Here is a 24,920-nt window from a genome sequence, read left to right as displayed (position 1 = left end):
TCACAGGTCCCACTTACTAGGTACTTACTACATATATATTCATATTTTTTAAATTTAATATTCCCCACTCCTTCACCCGGTAAACTGCTGCTTCATTTTGCTGTTATACGTTATATGTTATATGTTATGTCATTTAAAAAAATAAATTGTAAAGCCGGTCTACTGTGTAGATGCTGCCTGCCATGTCCCAAGAATTTCACTGCTCCAATGATGCTGTCAATGGTGCTTGGGACAATAAACTTTGATTTGATTTGATTTTGATTTGATTTCTACCTCATAAAATGTATAAATATATGATAAGTTTAGACATTTAAGTCGCCATCGTACAGCACAGTGTCTCTCCAGGCCTTTGTCTTCATGTGGCTCCTGAATACACTGAGGATGAAGCTGTGTTTAAAGGGCTACTAACACTACATCACATTGGAACATGAGGCATCACTTCCCCTTCAAGGCCTCACACAAAACAAAGGGGTAGAGCCCAGTGGGGGGGGGGGGGGGGGGGGGGGGGGGGCAGTGAAAGTTAGACTAACATCAGTGAATTGACCTTTTTTAAATCCTCAAAACACGAGAGGATGTTTCTGCAAATGAGGTCTCAGCACTTTCATCTCCCACTAAGAGAAAAACAACAGCCAGCGAAGTGTGTGTGTGTTTGTGTGTGTGTGTGTGTGTGTGTGTGTGTGTGTTGAATTAGTTCTTCATCACCACACCTCCGCTGGATCCCGCCTATTTCATTCCTTTCATTGTGAAGGTGCCTTTTAATATTTCTGTCTAATCCAGGCCGTTGTGTGATGTGCTGATGTCGACCTTTCACTGATACCGTTTTATAAAAGGTCGTAAATTACTTAATTCCCTTTTAAAGCATCCACCTAATTACCCCCCCGTGTCTCTCTGTCTCTTCCCACTCCCCCCCCCTCCGAGTGCTGTGTCATACATCGTGATTGTTCCAGCTCTCACTCTGTGTAAATGTATTTCTCGTCCTCGTTTATCACATCCCTCCCTCCCTCCCTCCCTCCCTCCCTCCCTCCCTCCCTCCACGCTGCGCTGCACTTTCATTTCTCCTGCTGAAACACAATAACCCAATTTGGAACATGTCATAACCGTCTCAAATTGCGAGCAACAAATTAGCATCCAGATATACACGACTAATTTGCATGTTATTCCGCTCGCTGAACACAAACACTTCGGCGCAGAATCAGTATCTCGTTGGATTTGTCGCGTTTCCCTCGACGACACACATCTCTCATGTTGACAGTCAGCGCTCCCAAATGATAACTTCCACAGTTTTTCCAGCAGAACTCAGCGGTGGAGGTGAGTAACTGGACGATCCGTCTGGAGTCGGTGACACGTCTCCATCGCAGGAGGTGCTGGAGCAGCCGGGCTCCCTGGTCCTGCTGTGACAGACCCCAGTTAACCATGATGGATACAGCTGGACTCGCACCGGCCCTGCTTTAATGAAACTCTGCTATGAAGACGTCTGAGCCCAATAACATGCCAGAGATGAGATATGAAAGGGAAATACGAGGCCGTCCTTGGGCTGACAAAATATCTTTTTTTAAACCAAGTGGTTTCTTGGTATTGGAAGAAGCTTTACTGAGGCAGCAAAAGCAGCAAAGATAGAAATATTCCTAATCTCGACCATTTCATCTTGGACGAGTAAAAGAGCACGAGTGAGCGATGACTGATAAGTTCGAGCTGACAGAGCAGAAATATGATTCATGGACGAGCAGTAAAATCTTCCTCATGAGACAATGTCAAGCAGGAAAATCTAAAATGAGGCCTTTTTTTTAAATTGTGCTTCTCCAGGCGAATATTGCAGGAATATTGCAAACCTCCATTTTCTCCCCTAAAAGAAAACAACGATATCCTAATGACCGCAACTGAAAACACTTTGTGTTCTCATGGAGACACAAAGAAATGTTGTTTGGTCACAATTAATGCAATGACTGATGTGTGGCATTACAGTGCATATAAGTCACCTGAATCATTAGGTTCATTAAATATTATATTTTGTATCCCTAAGGATGGGAAGGTAAATTCAGAACAAGTGAGGGTTGGGTGTTGAACTTAGTAATAATAATTCATTTTATTTGTAAGGCACTCTTCATCCGAGGATCTCAGAGTGCCACAAGTACATAGTTAAAATCAAAGTCCTAAAAACTCAACTCAAAGTAAAAACGGCTTCTTGAATAAAAAGGTTTTTAGGCCAGTCTTAAAAGAGTCCAGGGTCTGTGTTGCCCTCAGGTGGTCAGGGAGACCATTCCATTAGTGTCTTGAAGACGATAGACAGGTTGACGGTGCCTGGTTTGGAGAACTCAAAAGCATGTGGACAGAATACCATTTACTGAGAAATATTACAGTATATGTACAGTACAGTATATTACACTATTACAAGCTGGAGGAGCCTTCGGAGAAGCTCCAGGAGAACATCTGCTCTCGTCACGACGAGGTGACGAAGATGTTTTGCCGCACTGATCAGCAGTGTATCTGTTATCTCTGCTCTGTGGAGGAACATAAAGACCACGACACAGTGTCAGCTGCAGCAGAAAGGACTGAGAGGCAGAGAGAACTCGGGCCGAGGAAACAAACAATCCAGCAGAGAGTCCAGGACACAGAGAAAGACGTGAAGCTGCTTCAACAGGAGGAGGAGGCCGTCAATGGCTCTGCTGATAAACCAGTGGAGGACAGTGAGGAGATCTTCACTGAGCTGATCCGTCTGCTGGAGAAAAGAAGCTCTGCTGTGAAGCAGCAGATCAGATCCCAGCAGGAAACTGAAGTGAGTCGAGTCAGAGAGCTTCAGGAGAGACTGGAGCAGGAGATCACTGAGCTGAAGAGGAAAGACCATGAACTGAAGCAGCTCTCAGACACAGAGGATCACAACCAGCTTCTACACAACTACCCCTCACTGTCACCACTCAGTGAATCTACACACTCATCCAGCATCAGGATCCGTCCTCTGAGGGACTTTGAGGACGTGACAGCAGCTGTGTCCCAGGTCAGAGGTCGACTACAGGACATTCTGAGTGAGACAGAGACAAAGATTTTACAGATTGTGTCTCAAGTGGATGTTTTACTGCGAGAACCAGAGCCAGAGACCAGAGCTGACTTCTTAAAATATTCACAGGAAATCACACTGGATACACAGCAAACAGAAGTCTATTATTATCTGAGGGAAACAGAAAAGTAACATGTATGAGTGAAGATCAGTCTTATTCTGATCACCCAGACAGATTCACTTATTGGTATCAGGTCCTGAGTAGAGAGAGTCTGACTGGACGTTGTTACTGGGAGGTGGAGCTGGAGGTGGAGGTTGGGGGGGGAGTAGTTGGTGTAGCAGTCACATACAAGAATATCAGCAGAGCAGGAGGCTCAGATGAATGTTTATTTGGATACAATGATAAATCTTGGGAGTTATCTTGTTATGGAAACAGTTATTACTTTTATTACAACAACATCCACACTCCAGTGTCAGGTCCTGTGTCCTCCAGAGTAGGAGTGTACCTGGATCACAGAGCAGGTGTTCTGTCCTTCTACAGAGTCTCTGACACCATGACTCTCCTCCACAGAGTCCAGACCACATTCACTCAGCCTCTCTATGCTGGAGTTTGGGTTAATAATGAGCGAGACACAGCTGAGTTCTGTAAACTCAAATAGACTTGAGTCATTATGTTTTAGATTCTGTGTGTAAATCTTTAACTTATTTTGTCTCCATGTTTGTTGATCAAAGTTCGTCGTGGGGACGTTTCTGCTCCGCACAGAGATCAGCTGTCAATCAAACACTGACCTTCCTTTATCACACATATTTAGTTCTGACTTTGTAAAGACAGAAATCTATAATTACACTGTGTTTGAAAGAACCGAGCACCAAGCGGGGGGGGGGCCCTATTTTATTGTATTGTATATAGGTCTATCTCCTTCAAACTACACGTGTGTAGCCACCCCCACCCCCCCCCACAGACATTCAGATGGTTTTAAGGAATGGGCCTGGCAATATAACTGGCTAGCGCCCCCTAAAGGTCAGCCCCGGCACTACGATTGGCCGACATCTACAAAAATATATAGGGACATATGTCTTTTCATAAAAAACAAATAAGTCTCTTGGATAGACATGCTAGACCAAACAGGAAGCCCGCCATTTTGACTTTAATGGCTATTTTGGCCATTTTCCACATTTGTACTTTGACGAACTCATAGGGCTTTCATCAGATCAACTTCAACTTCTGGGAATGTGAAGCGTTTATCTTTGCCACAGAGAGGAAAACGCATCCAACGCGGAGGCGTGCGCTTGGTCATCGTTCGCACTCTCCCCCGACCGCAACAGGCTTCAACGTGCGGGTGCTGAGGCCCGCAAGTGCTACAACGTAGCCCTTGTTTCTCCTTGTATTCTGGTTTGCATAATAGTTATTTTGTTAAGTTATAAATCTGGTGTTAATGGTATGACACTTAGCGATCAGCCTTGGGTAAGGGCTGCAACTAACGACTATTCTGATAGTTGATTAGTCACCGATTATTGAAACGATTAATCGACTAATCGGATTATGAATGACACAAATTCTCAATTGCTATTATTTAGCAAGCAGCTTTTAAATTTAGCTTGAGGTTGCTCAAGGCATGTGATGACTGAAAATAAAGACAATAAAGATTGATACTTCATTAAAAAAAAAGTATTTTAATAAACTTTGCTGCATATAAGGGTACTGTTGACACAAAAGCAAAGAAAAATCAAGTTTTTGTCCATTTAAAACAAAGGACAGGCAAAGGGCTAATAAAAAAAAATAATTTAAATTTAAGTTTCCGTTTTTACTGTGAACCAAGAACAGGCCGAGTGCTGGTACTAAAAATAAACTAAAAATCAAGTATCCATTTTTCGTGTTAACAAAAAAGGACAGGGAAAATAACATTATTAAAAACATCAACAAACGAAACTACAGTCTTCTTCGGACTAAATAATTGTGATTAAAAAAAGATGTTTGTCAGGCAATAATATAACATTTCGCTTTTAAACTCGTTAAAAAAAAGTTTAAACCATATTGTTGTAATGGATTCTAGAATCCTGCGCACAGGTATATAGCAAGCTAGCTAACAGGCTATCTGACAGAGGCGAGTCCGCATCGTCTCCGTTACGATGTCACACGTGCCTCCTCCTCACACGCGCATGTCCTGCTTCCATGGAGAGCAGGTCCGCTGTGCAGATACTGCAGGTCGTTTTTCTCGGGCCATGTCAAGAGTGGAGTTCTCCCGAACTTTTTACTTCCTGGTGCGCGAGGCTATGCGCGAGGCAGCGACGCTGCCATTGGTCCATGTTTCGTCGCTATTGCACATGCGCGACTTTCAGAGATAGGAAGGGAGCGAGATGGCTCACTCCACCTCCGGTAAAACGACCTTTAGTTCCGCTGCGCGGCACGAGAAACACGCGCTATGACGTTACCAACGATTCTTCGACGAGTAAATTCGTTGGCGACTATTTTTGTCATCGATTTTTCAATCAATCAATCAATCAAGTTTTATTTGTATAGCCCACATTCACAAATAACAATTCGTCTCATGGGGCTTTAACATTGTGAGACATCCTCTGTCCTTAACCCTCAACAAGAGTAAGGAAAAACTACTAAAAACCCTTTTCACAGGTAAAAATATGTAGAAACCTCAGAGAGACACATGTGAGGGATCCCTCTCTCAGGACGGACAGAAGTGCAATAGATGTCAAGTGTAAGAAAACATCATCAGAATTTTTAGCAGCATCCATTAGGCTAAACATTTTTTCAATACTATGTGTCAGGCAGTCCCGCTGCAATCACAGTCTCTGGCCAGCAGCAAGACCACGATCCAGCATCAGGATGGGATCCACTATAATCCACAGTCATTGTCCACCGCCGCCAGTTAGAATCCATTATCAGCTGCCGCCTCGGTCGTGGTCCCTCATCATCCGATGCCAAAGCGACAAAGGATCCTCCATTACAACGACGATCAGCTGGCACGACTAATCGTTGCATCCCTAGTAATGACAGCCTATCTGTTGATATTTTCTTTCATCCACAAAATAAAGGTTTCATCTGGAGCCAGAAGCGTCACATCTGAGCAACAGAAATCAGAAAAGCAGCGGGTGATGTTTTACTTTTTTTCTACAGTCTCTTCCGTTATTCAAAACCCAGCAGGTGCAGGATATTATTTTCCGAGGCTACAGTGGAATTGGTCCGTGTGCCGTGTCTGTGATAGATTTCTTCCTTCATGATTGTTGAATGTCCGTGGGAATGGGGATGAAAAGAGGGAAACAAACACGTGCTCGGCGACTGAGGGAAAGACACTCAAACATGTTTACTGCGGACGACAATCTTCTACCGAGTCGAGTACTCCAAGGCAACAGCGGCGGGAGATTATCGGGTGGAGCGGCAGCGAGGTCAGTTACATGACGGCCAACAGCGGCAGCGACCTCAGAGCCGGCAGATCCACCGGCGTCAGCTTTAGGAGCTTTGCTGATCTGATCCCTGGAAGAGACTGATGATGGACATCACACCGACGGACACGTGGTCGTCCAAGTGGGTCGGAGCAGAGGAGAGTCGACGAGTTAGAGAAGAAACAGTATAAAATATAAGTTTGAGGTCGTTTATCGAAGGCGTCCTAATGAAAGAAATATTCTGTCCTCAATCTGCATTTGAGGACAAAATAAAGAAGTCGTCTTTTGATAAATTGTGTTTTTCACCTGATTAATGTCAAAAAGTTGTAGTTGTCAGGTTTGTTGATTTATGCGATAGCCGGTTTTAATTATGATTAGATTAGATTAGATTTCTTTATTTATCCACACAACGGGGAAATTCACTTGTTACAGCAAAAAAGAGACAAACGACTTGTAAGTTTCTTTAAAGTTAGAAAATAATGGGAAGTATTTTATTATTTTGTTTTCCTTTTTTCCCCCTCAAAGCTGTCAAGTTTCAAACCAGTGATTTCCGGCTGGCTTTTTCCACATTTGCAACTTACTCAAGTAATTTCCTCAGTCAGGAGGAGTCGACTCTCGACTGTGATCCACCCGAACGTCTCAGTTTTCATCCTCAGCGAAGGTTTTCCTTTTGATTCTCACACAGGGGTGACAGCGGCAGCGTTTGAGAACACTACACACAATCAGACAGCAGGTTTCTATTAGCCGTGCCAGGGCATGACCCATCCACATGCATTACTGTTTTTCTGTTCTGCTTCAAAAATATTAAAAAAGAAGTTTGGAGACGTGGACTGAGCTTAGAACCTCAGCTTTCCTCTTTAAAGTACCTTAAAATATGGAAGAATCTGCATAACATGATGCCGATGATCATGTGATATGAAGACAAACTCCTGAAATGCAGCTGAAAATACTTTGACGAATTGAAAATTTGGTTTCAGTTGTTTCCAGTGCAAGGAGACGGCTTTGTTCCCAGGAGTGGGTCTGTGCCTGCGGTGCGATAAATAATTGTGACTTCACTGTTTAGCAGAGTAATGGGTTTTCATTTTTAGCCCCAACTGTGACACCCCACCAGGCATGAAACAACAAATGCAGATGGTGTAACAATCGGGATGCAGAGGCTCACTTTACATGCTGCTGTTTAACACACGAGCTGCTAAAGACGACTTTCTGTTCAGTTCACAGGAGAAACACAAGCTTCTTTCATCCATCTACAGTAAACTTTACTGTTCAGAAGGTGTTTTTCACTGTGGAAGGAGACGTATTCTGCTCATATTTAAAGGATTTGTGTGATCTTTCATTAACATGGTGCGATAGGGGGTTAGTCTTTGTGGAGGAAGGCTTTCTCTGAGTGCTATTCTTGTTTTAATAAGTGTTATTAGGGTTCTAATGCTCTAAAGCTCAGGAAACTCACTTTCCTCAGACTATCCAGCCTCTGTCCTCTCCTGTTTCTTTAAGGGCTCTTTCCCTCCAGCCTGGTTTGGTCCAGATCCTCTGACTTTTCAGTTTAGTCTGAACCACAAGGTCACGTGTGAAAGGTGCCGTGGACCAGAGTTCTTACCGAAGGACTTAGATTCAGAGCGACTTGGAGAGGAAGTCTGGGTCCGGATCAAACTGAACCAAGTGAAAACCCTTTTCTGAATAGTTTGGACCAATCACAGGAAGCAGAGACAGCATTTTAACCTTGCAGAACTTTAAATTCACAAAAAAACGTATATAAATAATAAGGAGGAAGGAAAGACTGAAACATCATATGTCGGGTTTATGGTCGTAACAAGCTGGAACTCTGAAGCAGAACTTTAACAGAGGAATGTCCTCTGGTCTACAGCGTAAAAAAAGATGGAAGAGCAGAGCACAGTGGGGAATAAATAAAAATATGAAGACTCCCGATGAAAACTATCTGACTCCCGCCTGGAATCTGATGACCAGTCCCCAGCTGACACCATCACAGGTCCTCACACTCTGCTGGTTTCCTCCAGCTCGCTGGCTGAACCAGAAGCAGTGCACGTCTTCAGTTCACACCTGTGAGCTCACTCGATATCCACCGAACCCAACAAGCTTCCCCCTTCCATAAAACAGAAACTGTTCCACAGACAAATAAATAACCACCGGGTATCCTTTGAGGCAAATATGAATAGTTGTATTAATTATGATTTTGAAAAGGAGAGCGGGGGCTGGTCCTGATGCACGCGGCTCGGCAGCAAAGCTATAATTACACATCGCAGAAAGCAGACACTAATTAGCACCTCGGAAAATATATAAATGCAGCCGGAAAAGCAGCTCATCAATTCTTTATCTGCCTCGTGTCGACGGTGAGGTTCCAAAACAAAACCACGTCACTAGAGCTGCCGCGGCGCCGGTTATCTGCCTCGGTGAAAGTGACTGGGAGGGTTTGACGGAACTCCATCTCTAATTCCATGAAAGTGTAATATTCAACTCTGAATGTCAAATAAAAAATATTCCTTCATCTCCCTTCTTTCTCCTCCTCCCTCGGTATGCTTTTACTGCATTATTTAACATCTCAGGAAATGGAAAAGTGAACAGGAAATGATGCGTCACGCGGCGGCCGGGGGAACCAGCTTCATGATGGATATCTGGTTCCTCGGCTCCACTCAGACCTCGCTGATGATATTGCACTTGTCCTCCGATTTATTACGTGCAGGGATCAGAGCTGTACATTAACTCCCAAGTTCAGACTGATAAGGGCGTCTGTGTGAGGAACACCGAGTCACACCAGGAACTGGATAATTCTCCGGCTGACCTCGATAACACCAGCGAGGGTCAGAGAACGTCCTCATCATCACCATCTGCTCAGAGGAGACTGCAGCCCTCCTCTGCATAGCAATACAGACAAATCATGTGATCTCCATGTAGCCTGTGAAGGAGCTCGAGGGTTTGCATTTCAAACTAGTTCATAGACTAAACAAAGTAAAAAGTAAACAGGTTAGAAATCTGTTAGAGCTAAAAGTATGAAGCTTTCTGAAATACAGACTTACCAGTGTGTGTGTGTGTTGTGTGTGTGTTGTGTGTTTTACTGCCTCAGCCTGCGTATGGTAAACAAAAGTCACACGCAAACCTCTCCTGAAGCTGGTATTTGTCTTTCCGACTCGTTCACAAACACTGGACGACAAGTGACTCGGCTTGTGGGTGAGAAAGAGGGAAAGAGAAAAGGCCACAGACGTCTAGAAAGTCCCAGTTATTAAAAGCTCCCCCGGCTGCAGCTGCTCTCCGGTTCGCAGGTGTGTGTCAGTGATGAGAGAGAGTGTGTGCCTGTGTGTGTGTGTGTGTGCCTGTGTGTGTGTCCTCTGTACCTTTGTCGCTGTAGTCGTCCACCAGGATGATCTCGGCGATGAGGTGTGGAGGCGAGCGGTTCAGGATGCTGTGGACGGTCCTCAGCAGCGACGACCAGCCCTCGTTATGGAACGGGATGATGATGCTGGTGTTGGAAAGCTTCTCTGCATACAGCTTCTGTTGGCAGCTACACACACACACACAGACACACACACAAAACCAAAAACAAAATATAAGCCAGGGAAACAGAGAAGGGTTTGTCATTCCCAGTTAACAGCCATTTAATCCATTGTTACAAGAAAAGTAGAAAACACCAAACGTATCTATTACCACCTGTTGGAGTGAAACTACAGAAATGGCAGATTGGCTGCAAAGGCACCATCACAGGCAGATACAGCAGAATGAAAACCTGATATTAATGCTGCAAAATATACAAGAAAATCTAAGTTTAGCTCCAAAGAGTCGCAGATGCAACAGCGTGAACAAATCAATATATTATGTCAAAGGGAGAAATGAAGGGTCTGGTCACAAAGGGAATGTGATGGCTAAACCCTTTTATGTGATATAAAGTAAAACAGTCCAAGACTCCCAACGTGTAACATTTTCAATAAATTAAAATCTATACTGTTGATATAAATATTATAATTATATATTACAAATATTCAAATCCCACTCGACAGCAGGGATTGAAAATCCTCTGGAATCAGTGACGCTGCTCTTCTTCACTGTGCTGCTCTTTTAAAAACCCTGTAATGAATCGCACCCCCTGCTGACTCGTCTTCCACTCGTCTCCTCCCCACCCCCCCCCCCTCTGAGAAGTCGGGGGGGGGGGGGGATCTGCACAGACATTAATTATCTCAGAGTCTCTCCGGCCTGCCGTGCTGTCAGAGCGCCACTGGGAGGTCTGCACCCCCCCCGAGCACTGATGTGGCACCTGGCTGTCACGACACCTGTCACTCTGCTGTCACTGCCACCCGTCAAACAGAGACACCAGCTCCCCCCCCCCCCCCCCCCCCCACTGACTTAAACTGTGTGCAGCATGCAGGAGCACGTGATGGAGGCCGGAGGCTCCACAGCAGCAGAAGTCATTTCTGTTTTCATGCTCAGAGGATTTCAAAGCTGGACGAGCTTTCTGACGAGTCCACCTCTAACTCCTGGTCTGTGCCTGTGACTTTGTCTAAAGACGGACAAACAACTCCGTCTCCTCCCACAAGGCGGACATGAAGCCTTTCTGCTATCTGAGGATGGAGCGGGGGGGGGGTCGATGTCCTGCAGATACACACATTAAACCCATCGTGAGTCTCAGCTGCAACAGAAACATGAAACTCCTCGGAACATGACACCAGAAAACATCTTAAACATGTATTTGTTGTGGATTTGCTGTGTTTAGTTTGATCCATGTCCCATCCACTAACATGGAGGAGGCGGAGCCACCATGGGACACTGGCTTCACTTTAAGGAGCTGTCAAGTCGTCCATGATGATGATATCCCAGCGAAGTGTTATCTCTTTATCACAAGCTCTATTCTCTACGCCCCTGGTCAGGTCTGGAGGAGGTGGGGTCTATGCTCTTTACTGCACTCAGCCACCAGGGGGCGATCAAGACTGAGCCAAAAGCTTTTTCTTCTTGAAAAATGAGATGCAAATGTTTGCTTTGCATAAATGAAGCTTGTGCTTATCAAGGTCGATCTCTGACTGAGGTGCATCCAAGTGTGTTAAACCATGAAAAACACACAAAAGCTTTGTATACATCAGGCAATTACAGAGGCAGTCGTATGAAAACGTGTTTGATGACTAACGCTTTGCCAACTAGATGCAGGAGATTTATAAATACAAAGAGAAAACTGAGAGAGAAGATGAATTGTGTCCCGATGAGACCCGGAGAGCGAACACATTCAGAACCTGCCTCCAACATGAAAGTGACAGCGGGGTCGGGGGGGTGGGGGGGGGGGGCTCGTCAGGTAGAGGCAGAGCGCTGCAGGCTGTTCGTGACGAATCGGGTCAGCAGGTCCCAAGCTGTTTAGCAGACCATATTTATAGAGGTTCTGCTGTGTTTATTCTCAGTATTTTCTTCTGGAATGAGTCAGAGGAGAGCGAGAAGAAACCCACAGGTCCATGTGGATTATAATGGCTCTACAGCAGCGGTTCTAAGTTCTGAGCTTAACTTCTGAACGCCCGACAGTTTTCACTCCTCTACATTAGTGCTGGAAGTTTCCTGGAGATTCTGGTTGTAGTATAATCAGCTCTGTGTGGAGCTCGGATGGAGACGCAGGCTCGTCCATGGGACTGAACAACATCTCACAACACCTGGACAACCAGGGGACTTCTGCAGGGATTCTGTTTGTTGACCTCAGCTCAGATTTCAACACCATCATCCTCCTCCTTTCCAAAGTCCGAGCTGCTGATCCAGTTCTACACTGCAATCCTCAAACCTGTTCTCGGCACATCAATCACACTATGGATCGGCAGCCACCGAACAGGACAAGTTCCAAAGAAGAATGTAATTTATTGAGGAATGTGTGACACCAATTCAATGGAAGTGAATACAAATAGTTGTATTTAACTCTGGACCAAACTATTGGATGGACGGACCATCAATAGAACCATATCAACACTTAGTGGCTAAATCTCCAAGACATGTGTTTGTGAATCCTGGTCACACACTTTCTGTCCAATGCCTCCATCAGATAATAAAGTCCATTCCAATACAGGAAACTTCCAAACTGTATCAGTTCAACGGGCAGAACGAGACACTGTCAACCTACTGCCTATGACACAACAAAATGTTTATATTTATGTCTGTATATGACAAGGTAAATACAGTTAGTATAAATTACCCACAACATTTCCAGTTTATTCCCGTTAATTCCCGTATATTCCCGTTAGGGCTGGGCAAGTTAACTCGATTGTTTATCTGCCAATTATTTTCTTTTTTCCTGTTCTGCAGCAGTCAGCAACAGACTTTCACAAAATAAAAGCCTGACTTTCACAATAAAACAATAAATAATCAAACCTGAGTTAATGCGAGATAAAATAATTAATCGAGTTAACTCATCACTTGAGTTAACTCGATTAAAACGAGTTAACTTGCCCAGCCCTAATTCCCGTTAATTACCATTATAAGTTTCCAGCTTTGAATAATCCCGGAATTTTGCAACCCTAGTCAACACTGCACACCACTCTCTGGACCCATGATGTCAACACTGCACTAGATACTCTGCAGAGACTTTTTCATAAGTCGGGCGAAAACAAATCAGCCGATATCAACCTTTCCCAGACATATTACGATCATAATTAAATCGTAATATATTTATTTTATATTTATATTAGGGCTGTGCAAGTTAACTCGTTTTATCGAGTTAACTCAAGTCATGAGTTAACTCGATTGTTTATCCGACAATTATTTTCTTTTTTCCTGTTCTGCAGCAGTCAGCAACAGACTTTCACAAAATAAAAGCCTGACTTTCACAATAAAACAAGAAATAATCAAACCTGAGTTAATGCGAGATAAAATAATTAATCGAGTTAACTCATCACTTGAGTTAACTCGATTAAAACGAGTTAACTTGGCCAGCCCTAATTTATATATTTGTCCTGAGGGTTCGTCATCTTAAGAAATCATTGCCAAATGTTTTAAATACATATAACTGCTGATAAATATCTGTATTGGAGATGTTTTCCTCCCTATGAGCGTTGATGAACCCACTGGATGTTTCCTGGTCTTTTACTATCTCACCACAGATTAGAGAAATCATCAACATGTCATCTGTTCCATCCTGTTCACAGCAGATCACAAAGTAAGAAGCAGTATCTGAGGGTCAACACTGGGTTTTAGTTTTATTTAGTCTTGATTGGGAGGCTTCACTCTGTCCAACTGTGACCAACGTGGCTAAATTAGATTTCCCACCTCCTCTATTCTCGTTACTCATCTTCTTCCAGAGGAAACACTCCTTCAGAAAATAACCCTGGTGCCACAGCCGTCAGTACGAAAGCTGCTCCAGTGCACAGAGCACATCTATCATCGGCTCTTCACACCTTGTGCACAGATGCGGAGGGACGGGGACGGGGGGGGGCATCAATGACACTGATAATTGCTGTCAAGAACCTGGTTTATAAGGACGTAGGTGCTGTGTGCTGTGTAATCAGCTCCTCCCTTGTGAATAGAGCCGGGAGGCTGATAACTGGAACACTGGTTCCAAACACTGCCTGTTGTAATGAGCTGGGACGGATCCAGCATGACAACACAAAGGTGTCTTCAAATCAGGGTGTGATGTTCAGGTGTCCTACATTGTGTACACACACAGGTCGAGTTGTGAGGTTGTTTTCGCCCCTTTGTTTGTGTGTTTGTTGGTTCGTTAGCGAGACAACAAAAAAACATCCTTCCACAACACTAAGTGGAGGATGAGGTCTGGAAACAGTTCGTATTGATGGAATAAATCCGGCAGGCAGCCAATCAGAGGACAGGGATCAATGAGCGTGTGACATTTGGATCAGTTAGACTGAATTTAAGAGTCGGTTGGGACATTCTAGTTTGAATCTGGGTTTTAGGTTGTTGGTCGGACAAAACTTAAATAATCTTAGTATCTAGAGAAAATGAAAATTATCTGATAAATGTGTCATACTATCTCTCTCAGTGATTTTGTCTTAAAAAATTCAAAAACATGATGTTTATTGTTGGGCCTTGACGGAGAAATGCATTCCACTGTAATCCTAGTTTTTAAGACTTAAAGAAACTCCAGGACAAGATTAAAGATTGAAGTCGTCCCCACGATACAGGAGTGGATAGATATGGTAAATGACATTTATGTTATGGAAAGGATTACTTTCTCCCTTCGTTTTCGGAAAACTGTGTTCCTCCAATTATGGAACAAATGGGTGAGATATGTAAAACCCCTGAGGCCAGACTTTGTGGAAGTATTGAATGAATGACCCTGTAATGTAGCCTCACTGACCTCTATCCCATTGTCTCTCAGATCACCCTCTAACATGTTGTTGTTTTTTTATTCGGCTTGTTTTTATTCATTTATTTGTTTTTCTCTATTGATCTGTGATTATTGTCTACATGTACGCACTACACCTCTTCCAAAATTTACAGAGTTACCCAATTTTGAAAAAGGTTGACAGAAGCAGAAGAAAGAAAATTGCCCTTGGGCTGATGTAAGTTTTTGTAAACAACTGTCAAAAACATAAAGAATATAAAAAAAAATAAATAAAAGATTGAGGTCGTTCAGATCTTCAAATACTGACCATGAAAAGGTCAGAGTCGGAACATATTGGAAAGCATTGAATTATGCAAGGAAACTTGTTCAAGTTGTTATAAAGCACATTAACGCATTTCAGTTTGGTCTCACAGTAGTAGAGTCAACACCAAGTCAAAATCTTCAGCTCTGAAGTTACTTCAAGGAGAAGTTCACCTTCGACCTTAGACTTGGGATTCTCAAGCTTTAATATATGACCTGCACCCAATCACGTTTACGTATCTATTTATTATTTAAATGCCTTAAAATCAACAACTTTCTTTCCATCTCCTCAGCAAACTGCAGCATGGTGTCTTATGAGGTGAATCCTCGGGGCTGCCATCGCAGAGAGGCTAGAAAGACAGGCTTGGAATGGAAAGTTTGCCAAATCAAATCAATTTCCGAACCGTCTGAGTGAATGAAAAGTGCTTCCACTCGCTCAACATCCACGGCTGAAGGAGATTGCTCCCCGGGCGCCGGCGCTGTGACTTCGTGTTAGATCCAGAGATCAAACTTGGCCAAAAATGACTTCTCCTCCTGAAGTGGATTGGCCATTTGATTCTATGACTCTATCTACGAACAGATTTCCCTGATCAGGCCGGCTGGTGAGCGACAACCATCTGCCACCCAGCGCCGAGGCTGCAGGTTTCCAATCCAGCCAAGGCGGCACCAGGTGATTCATTTTGGCTGTTTGGTTGATGAAGAGCCAATCTGTGAAATAACCTGCTGCAGTCTGTGGCTGGAATGAAACCCTGCAGACGCCGGGTCCCGGCCCCTGTTCAGAGGAAACTGCCAAGAAACACTGACCGAGGATTTAAACTGTGTGGAGGAAAGTTGCAGGGTGGCGAGAGGTTGCTGGAAACTTTGCCAGTTTTTAAGTTAAAGCAAATGGTTGCACGGTCTATAAAATGTGGCTGATCGAGAGTTAGGAGGTGGAACTGCACGGACAACAACAATAAAGAATCAGTTTCTACTTTGGATTCTTACAATCTAATAACCCTTAATATCCAAATCCATTTTTAACTGGAAAGGGTTAGTGTTAGGCAAATCAACAAGTTGTGAATTTGTAGATGAATTCGAGGCAGTTCATCAAGTAAATAGTAAAGGTTTGAAAAGTGGAAACCAGACCTGAGTCGGCTAGGAGCTTACGGATCGGGCCAGGTTCCGATATTTTAAAAATGATATTCAGGTATGAGTCTGTTTTCTTACACTGCATGTGACTGAAATGAGGGGAAAATGCTGAAGTGTTTGGTTCTGGCTCGGTCAGTTTAGTCTCAGACTTGGTTCGGGTGCGACAGGAATTTGCCGCCCGGCCTGAACTCTGCTGCACATGCATCTGAAAACAAGCTCCAGTGAAGGAGTTCAGTTATAAACTAGTCTCTACGACCGGAGCCTGTGAGAGAGTCCGTGGTCACGTGTTTGACAGAGATCCTGGTTCAAAGCTCAACTCTGCCACCACTGAATCGTTTGTCTTGACGTGTCACGCCCTCCACTCTCTCACCCTCCTTAGACAAACACCAACATGCAGGACTCACTTCAGATGCCGGATGTCGGGCACGGATCGGTTCAGGGAGATCCGCTCACTGACGTAAGCTCCAGTGAAGGAGTTCAGTTATAAACTAGTCTCTACGACCGGAGCCTGTGGTCACGTGTTTGACAGAGATCCTGGTTCAAAGCTCAACTCTGTCACCACTGAATCGTTTGTCTTGACGTGTCACGCCCTCCACTCTCTCACCCTCCTTAGACAAACATGCAGGACTCACTTCGGATGCCGGATGTCGGGCACGGATCGGTTCAGGGAGATCCGGTCACTGACGTAAATGTTGAACCCGTTCTCCCTGTACGCCTGGTCCACCCGGTCAGAGTCTGTGAGAGGGAACGCCTTCCCCTGTTCTCCATTACCTGCAACAAAGATCTCACTGTGAACACCAGTGCAAGGCCTCGGTGGGTCAGGTCCACTTCACTGTATTCCTTCTTTAACCATAGGTACTGTACAGTTATCAACTCTATACACCTTATAAATGATTGACTAAGATCATAACACAAAATGAAATCCTGTCGTGTGCAGAACTCATCACAGAATGCTCTCTAGGTGGGTTTATAATGAAGATATCTAGATCATGAGATGAGGTTTAGTTTCAGGTGATTTTTGAGACATTTAAGGTAAAAAATAACACAAAAAAACATCGAAAACATCAAACTGACAGAATATAGTGATACTCTCAACACCTTTGGATTAACGTTTTAAAATTAAGAAGATACGATATATTAAACAAACGAGGAACACAAGGGCTCATCCAGTCGTGGTTTACGGCTTAAGATAGAAAATAACTAAATTAAACATATTCATCACAAACCGAGTACGTTAAAAATAAAAGCCTGGACTTTAAGAGCCAGAAACCTGCTGATGAAACATGATGAAATAAATATGAACTCTAATGGCTTTTATAGTTTTTACGGCCTCAACATTATGCATTTTTATTAAAAAAAGCAGAAGCAGGGACCAGTGGACACCCGGAGAAGAAAAACAACGGCCATCATTTACAGAACTGCATGTTTCATTAAGCAGAAATTACCCACTTTCCATCTTAAAAGTTACACGTGTGGAGAAATAAGTGGGAGACTTCAGGGGCTCGTTCCAGGGATAAACCCATTATCAATAATTTACACTGTTTGTATAGAGGCTGATTTCCCTGAACAGAAAATAAAACAGAGCTGGTGATTATTGTAGCAGATATAAACTGCATTCAGAGCTCATATTTACAGCCCTGCTGCCGAGCTGGAGAGTAGCAGAGGAGGAACTGTGTGTGTGTGTCTCTGTGTGTGTGTGTGTTACTCTGTACACATGTAAATGTACGACTCTGCCTTCAGTCTGTGGGATTGTAAACACCGTGTGTGATGAATGTGTCGTGCACGTCTCATCTACATGTCACACAGTATTCATGAGGCGCGGCCGTGAGGAGGTGTGGACCCACCGGAGCGGGAGGCGTCTCTCTTGATGGCTTCGTAGTCGTGCCAGTCTTTCCTCCGCTCGCCGTCACGGGCCACCTGAACATCCTTCGCCACCCGGTTCACGCCCTGCAGACACACACACACCAGCACATGAGACACACATGCCTTTGTTCTGTATTGGAAGCATAGTAAAGAAATTACACTGCATCAGATTCCTGCCCATCGAGATAAAAATGATTGGTTTCCATGGAGTTAAGGTCATTTAAGCAATGTACAAAAGTGAACTTTCAGAAACTTGAACCTCCCACGACAGATTGGTTGGTAAAGAAACACAACTTAGGAAAGCTTGGGTTTATTGTGAAATAAAACTGAACATGGACCCTGGTGGAGAGGATCTGTTGGATTTGATCGTCTCCTGAATTGAAAAGGTTAAAGGTCCTGATTTCCTTTTTAAGGTTCATTTAAAAGAACTGATAAATGTTATGGACGAGTAATTGTGATTCATTTGTTGTCATCAAATGTTCAAGTCTCCTAAAAAACACCTTAAATAGAATTATAGTAATTATTATTTTTCAATCTCTGCAGGGAAGTGCAGTCAAATTTTCTCGATATCCTTGTTTGCTGTAAAACTTGTTGTGAATAAGTTACAGCAGCACATCCTCCCACACCAACAGGCAAAGGTTCACCCTCCTCAGATGAATCCTCGGTGTATAAGGAACAAGAAGCAGCTTTGTGAAAATTCAACATTTGTTGTAAACGAGCTGTAACTTGCAAAATCACTCGTGTGCACTTTTAAAAACACTGCAACACGGTTACACAATAATGCAGCACATGCAACAGGATCAGTTTGTTTTCCTGCTGCTCCTCCGTCAGCCTCGGTGTCAGCTCAGAGATTTCTCCAGAGCTTCAGCCTCTCGCTCTCCAGCAGCGCTCCGGTGAGAGTCTATCCACAGAAAGTGTACTCTTCTATTTCATGCTTGACGACCCCGTGAGGAGAATATCAATGCAGTGACACACGGCCCCACGGAGGCCTTATATACACACAACCACACAACCACACACATACAGACAGACCCACTGCAGCGCCGCATACAAAAGGCAGAAGCCGCCTCGTCTTGCACTTAGTCATTCTGCACGCCGGGCGACTTCCAGTGACTCGGCATCGTGAATTACAGGATCACAGCACAATGGAGTCATAATTAGCTTGATGGGAGGAGGCAATTAGTGAGACACTTTAAATACAAATGGCGCCAGTAACTGCATGAAATACAGTGAATTATTAATCAGACCGCTGGCTTAGAGGAATATGACACTGAATAACAAACTGTGTGTACAGTGTCTACACACACATTTGGTTTGAGGACTCTTGATTGCCTTTGTGTGTTTGTATTTGAGTCAGGAAGGAGTTTTAGAACCGGATGAGACATTTTATCCAATTGTGGAGACAAATGTGTTTGTATAACAATGTTTTTATGGACCAAACTGTATCATCTGTGTCATCCTGAGATATTTGTATTCCCTGGAATAATTTTGGGATAATATCCGGAGTTCAGTGCCTGTCAGGAAGCAGCTTTCGTGTTATTGTTAAGATTTGGATTATGAAATCACCAAAAACGCAGCAAAAGTCAGTATCTTCAAGAGACAAACCACTAAATAGTTGTTGACTAATTAGTAGCTTAAGCTTTGATATGAGATTAAATGTCACAGGATGAGAATATGAATTAAGGATTAATCTTCTGCAGCCATGCACCAAAGTTCCTGGACAAATCTGTTTGCCCAGCAACGCTAGTGTGCTATAGAGATCTGAACCCAGATGAAAAATGTGATTACTGCAATGAAAGAAAAACTGCAGCATCTGTTGTGACTCTGCACTGGTGACATATCAGATGCTGTTTATCTTTCAGTTTTCTGTAAAATGTATTTAACTTCAAGTAATCATTTAATCACAGTATATGCAGGGTTTCAACGAAATGGCTTCGACATAAACAAAATTGATTCCATGTAAAAACCAAAGTAATGAATGAATATAATTATTAGAAATCAAAAAAATACCTAAGTACCATAATTTGTCCTTCACTTTCTTTTCACATCACATCTCTAAGTTTTATATATTCAGAGCTGAAATTCTCTTTCATATGCAGCTCTTTATAATTCCTCCACGCAGTTTGCACCTGTCTAGGTCAAACTGACAAACAGGAAACCTTGAGCGTGTGTGTCTGTGTGTGTGTGTGTGTGTGTGTGTGTGGGAGTAATAGTGGGATCTGTTGTGTTTCTCTATAGATTTTCAGGGTTTTCGACCTTAATATGATGTGATTTGGCGCTGAAGATTGAATTGAATATCTTTTATTTTAATTAAATCAGTTTTTTTTCCTGAAAAGAGCTATACAAAATGAAGTTATTATAATTCTAATCATATAAAAATGTTTTTCCTCTTTTTCCTCTTCTGCCCTCCTCTCTCCTTCACCGCCTCCTCCCTCTCTTCTTCTCCTCTCTCAGTCACAGACGCCCTCAGTGTGTCACACGAGAACCTGACAAGCAGCAAGAGTCCATCTGTGCAAATTTATACTAAAAAGAAGCGAGATTGTGCCGCCCCATTTCCTCCTGATTAAAATTGCAGCGCACGTCGCCATGATATTCCTCAGGGGCTTTTCTCTCTGCTCAACGAGACCTTGAAAAACAAGACAAGGAGAGAGGGAAACTTTTGCAGCTAACGTGTGCACATGTTTAGTTTTGTGGAAGCAGAATGTGGGCGGCCGCCGACACCGAAGATGGTAATTGAACTAGACGGTAAAAGAGGATGAGTATGAAAAAGACGGAATAATCTTGAGGAACAGATGGGGGATGTGATCACGTGTGTGTGTGTGTGTGTGTGTGTGTGTGTGTGTGTGTGTGTGTGTGTGTGTGTGTGTGTGTGTGTGTGTGTGTGTGTGTGTGTGTGTGTGTGTGTGTAATCAAAGTGGAGGAAGACAAGTAAAATAACTCTGCACTGGAAAACCTTCAATCCACAGCACTTGACTTGCATCATGTTTCCATGTTCTCCGACTCAGAGACTGCTCAGGAAGCTCGGTGGAAATTTCAAATGTTTCGGGAGAAAATTGTAAAGTGAAAAATAACTTGCGAGCTTTGAGGCGAGATGAGAAATCTGAAGATTAGCACATTTCTTAAATAAGGACTGTGTTGTTTTACTGCAGGGGCGACCTTGGTCTGAAAGTCGGCTTAATACTGACAATCAACAAATAATCCTAAACCGAACTGAACTGGAGAAGATGGAGTTTTTTAACTTTTATTTAGAAACACTCAAAGTTTTTCACCAATGATATAATACATTTTAAGAAATAACCTTTAAATCCTCTTTATGAATGGAAGATATTTGTGTAAGTACTTGACACTTGCCGGAAGTCACATGAGGCCATCTTCACCAGGACTGTCCCAAACAACAACATATTTCAAAACAATATACGTTTTTGTAAATAAAATGGTATAAGAAAAATGAAACGTGTGTTTTTCTTGTATCATTTTGCAGATATCTAGGTCAGAGCCAATCAGAGGTAGAGGAGGATGTGGATGTGATAAGCGATCTTTCCAGAGAACATAAACTCCATCTTTCTTTCTTTTGATTACATTTTATAGGAAGTGAGCTTCATCTCTCTAAAGATGTTGTGTTGTCTAATGAGACTCATTCACAATAAGGACGCACTCAATGTCTTCTGATGAGTTACGTTGACTGTAAGAATAAATGAGTAAAAACAATTTGTCAACGATAAAACCCCCGACGGGTATCTTTAAGATTTGTTTACACGATGACTGTGGTTCTGCCTCCGCCGGCTCCAGCACATTCACAGTCGACTCACACGCCAGCAGAGATGAGGCATTGACACGGAGCTGAGAATAAGGCCGAACCAAACACACTCATCCGTTTCTCTGTTGTACTACACAGCAGAGTATTGCCTTCCTCCACTGTGCTAATCACCATCATCACAAAGCCCAGACTCCACGCTGCCACAAACTCATTCCACTCTGGGCATTTTTCCGCTCTATTAATATTCGAGACCCGGCACAAACACAGGGATAGGACGTCGTAGGAGAGACACCACAATCCACACAGGCTGCTCTGTCTCCATCGAGCACGCTTTAATTATCTGACAGAAGCCGAAACGTCTTGTTAGCGGCGCCAAAGAGCAGCAGCAGATCTCGGAGGGATAACACCGACTCCAGCAGGAGGCAGGACAGGGGGGGGGAAGAGGCTCGGGCGAGCAACAGGACGGGGACGTAACTCGTGTCACCTGGCAGCGTGATCCCTCATTAAATTTAATGCAGCCTTTTAGTGCTCTATTTAAGTGATGGGGAAAAGGCCACATGTCAGTCAGTGTTTGCACAGAGATCCACCAGAGACAGACCGAGAGTGTCCGTTCATTTGTATTCACACAAGACATCGAGGAAGACACGTATCCTAATCTGCGTAAAATGGGATATTAGCTGTGTCCATAAACTGGGGCGCGGCCTCCTTCGTGTTGTCGGTTCAACACAAAGTCGTATCCTTCACGGCGCTGCAGGCGACCACACACAACCATTCATGATTCAGGCAGGCCTCCTAAACACGTAACATCCAGTATCACCAGAGTTACTCTGGGGGGGGGGGGGGGGCAGCTGCCCTGAAATAGCCAACAAAGTTGTAAACACCTTGACTAAAGTCTGCACGAGGTAACGATGGGTTCAATTTGAACTGACAACCGAAGCACCTGGGTGGTATTAATCCTAATGTGTGAACAGCTGCGCTAGGTGACGTTATTTCCTGTATTATCATACACTGGAATATATTATCATGTTTATACCACAGCTGCTTGCCACAGGAAATACAGAAGATGTGTTACATCATTATTCTTATTTATCATTCTGGAGTAGATCCGGTACGATCAACACTTCCCTCTCGCAATCTCAGATGAATAAACGTCCACACGTTCACCGACAGATCAGAGGAAGTTCTCAGAACTTCAGCTTTTCTTCAGTGTTACGAGTCTCTTCAGTGACAGTCGTCCACACGTTGCAAACAGAAAGCGCTTCTACCTTATTCACCCAAAATTAAAATGTGAACAAATAGTTTTACCCCTAATGAGCTGTTCCACCATTAATAAAAGTCGATATATATGTAAACCATCGCTGCCATAGACTGTACATCACACATAGAGGGTCCAACAAGAGAAGCCAAATCATCTGGATCCCCCCCTGGTGGATAAGCCCTGCCACATCCATGTTAGCAGATGGGACATGGACACATTCAATCTGAAACAAGTGATTTCCCTGGTTGTGGTACAATGGCAACTTACACACAAGCACCCTGTCACTAAAATGTGATTATGTGGTATTTCTATCATGGTCAACTCGATGCAAACACTGATTTTATCCTCTACAGAAAGCAGAATATTTGATGAACCATATTGAGGAAGGAATGGGACATTCTCAGCGACTCGTGAATCGTTAGGAAACACCTGAATTAGGACGTTGTGGAGGGAACTGAAATCCCAGGCAGTCTCCGGTCCGCGGGTTTTCATCCCGCTGACCTCGATGGAGGGATTTACCGATTACGACGAGCCTCTCTGAAACGCTGGCTGCCTAACCTCATTTCCATGCTGCTGTGATCTCCTGCTAATCTGCCCAACAGCAGATTATGTTTGCTATTCGGACAGATAGTGGTGGGATTGGTGCTGCTGCTGCGGGTTTAGGCCCTAAGCAGCTGTGGAGGGACATCACGCAGTAATACAGCATCCACATGTCGGAGAGGTTTGCTTCCTCTAACAACGACACTTTGTCTGAGAGTTTTAAACGATTTGGTTTTCGGTGCTTCACAGGGACAGGTGTTTAGTTTAATTCCTCCGCCCTCTCCATCTCCTCGTTGTTGTTTCCCTGCCATCCTTTCATTATCCATGCTGTGCTGCAGAGTCATCCTGCCCGTGTACTGATTTCTCCCGTTCAGTAAAACCTTATCGTTATTTGGCCTGTCTGGCTTGAAAGAGGAACAAAGCGCTGTCCTTGGCTTTTCTATGTCTGTATTCATGCCTGAACTCACACTGTCATACACAGATACAAGCAGGTTTGATTTTAGAGTTACTGGTAATATCTTCACACCTGAATAACTGTGTTAGGTGCTGGTGAAAGGAAGGAGAAAAGGTAGATTATCTGCTGAGTAATGATATTTTTTTACCTTTTTAATTTATTCAATTTGACTGTTTGTTTGAAGTAGAGGGGGGAGGACACACAGCTTTTCATTCATTCTCTGCGGAGGATCAATCCGACCACCTTGGGTCAACACTTCCCTTCTCTGTTTCCTCTCCTGCCGAGAGTCGACAGTCGTTGAGAGGAGGAAGCATTTGTGTTCTTGTGCTGTGTCAGATCACAGACAGCTCCACCCCCAGAGGCACAATTACCTGTCCTGCTCTACCTCAGCCCCTGCTCCTCTTCCACCTCCTCCTCTCCTCAGCCACTTCACAGACAAGTCAATTTGACCCGGCTCTCCCGGCTCATCACACACAACCACGAGCCAACAGCACCCGCTTTCTGAAAGTAGTGCGCTGCCCCACCGGCGTACACCTCCACCAGATCCAACAAGCTGTTGATCCAACTCCAAGGTGAATCATATCCTCTCTTGCGAAGTGGTAAACCAGCAAATGGCCAAGTTTGGTTTTATGAACTTGAGAACGCTAAAGCATCGGGAAACGGCTTCATCATCCCCCAAAGTTTAGACTTCTCTGTCTGGAAAATATTCAAACTAAAAACTAAAAACAATCACATTGTGAAATTAACATTATAGCTCTGTATAAGTAATAATTTCCATCCACAACACACCTGATATCACGTATCAGATGAGCAATCACTGCTGGGACTTGAGTCATGATCGACCCGATCAGAAAGCACACGTCTTTTTCAATTGTTTTACAGAAAAGTCACTGTTTCTGCCGATACAGGCTAAAACAACCCCTGAGTTTTCAAACCAAAAACAGGATCAGCAGCGTTTACAAA

The 24,920-nt window shown here is 43.7% G+C and overlaps 1 protein-coding gene across 2 annotated transcripts in view; it reads right to left on the bottom strand.

Annotated features, from left to right (window-relative positions):
• Positions 1–24,920, bottom strand: part of LOC133019549 (polypeptide N-acetylgalactosaminyltransferase 10-like) — a 90,956-nt gene that overhangs the window by 44,222 nt on the left and 21,814 nt on the right. The window contains exons 2-4 of one of the 2 annotated variants that reach the window (XM_061086072.1): positions 17,930–18,032; positions 16,718–16,856; positions 9,739–9,905 (exon numbers count right to left, since the gene is read on the bottom strand). In XM_061086072.1, the coding sequence (XP_060942055.1) occupies positions 9,739–9,905; positions 16,718–16,856; positions 17,930–18,032 (409 nt within the window). Of the gene's footprint in view, positions 1–9,738; positions 9,906–16,489; positions 16,541–16,717; positions 16,857–17,929; positions 18,033–24,920 lie in introns of those variants that run through there. The other variant, XM_061086073.1, reaches the window with a different exon arrangement.

The sequence above is a fragment of the Limanda limanda genome, chromosome 14 (assembly GCF_963576545.1).
Source record: "Limanda limanda chromosome 14, fLimLim1.1, whole genome shotgun sequence".
NCBI lineage: Eukaryota > Metazoa > Chordata > Actinopteri > Pleuronectiformes > Pleuronectidae > Limanda > Limanda limanda.
This window is presented reverse-complemented; position numbering and strand designations above follow the sequence as displayed.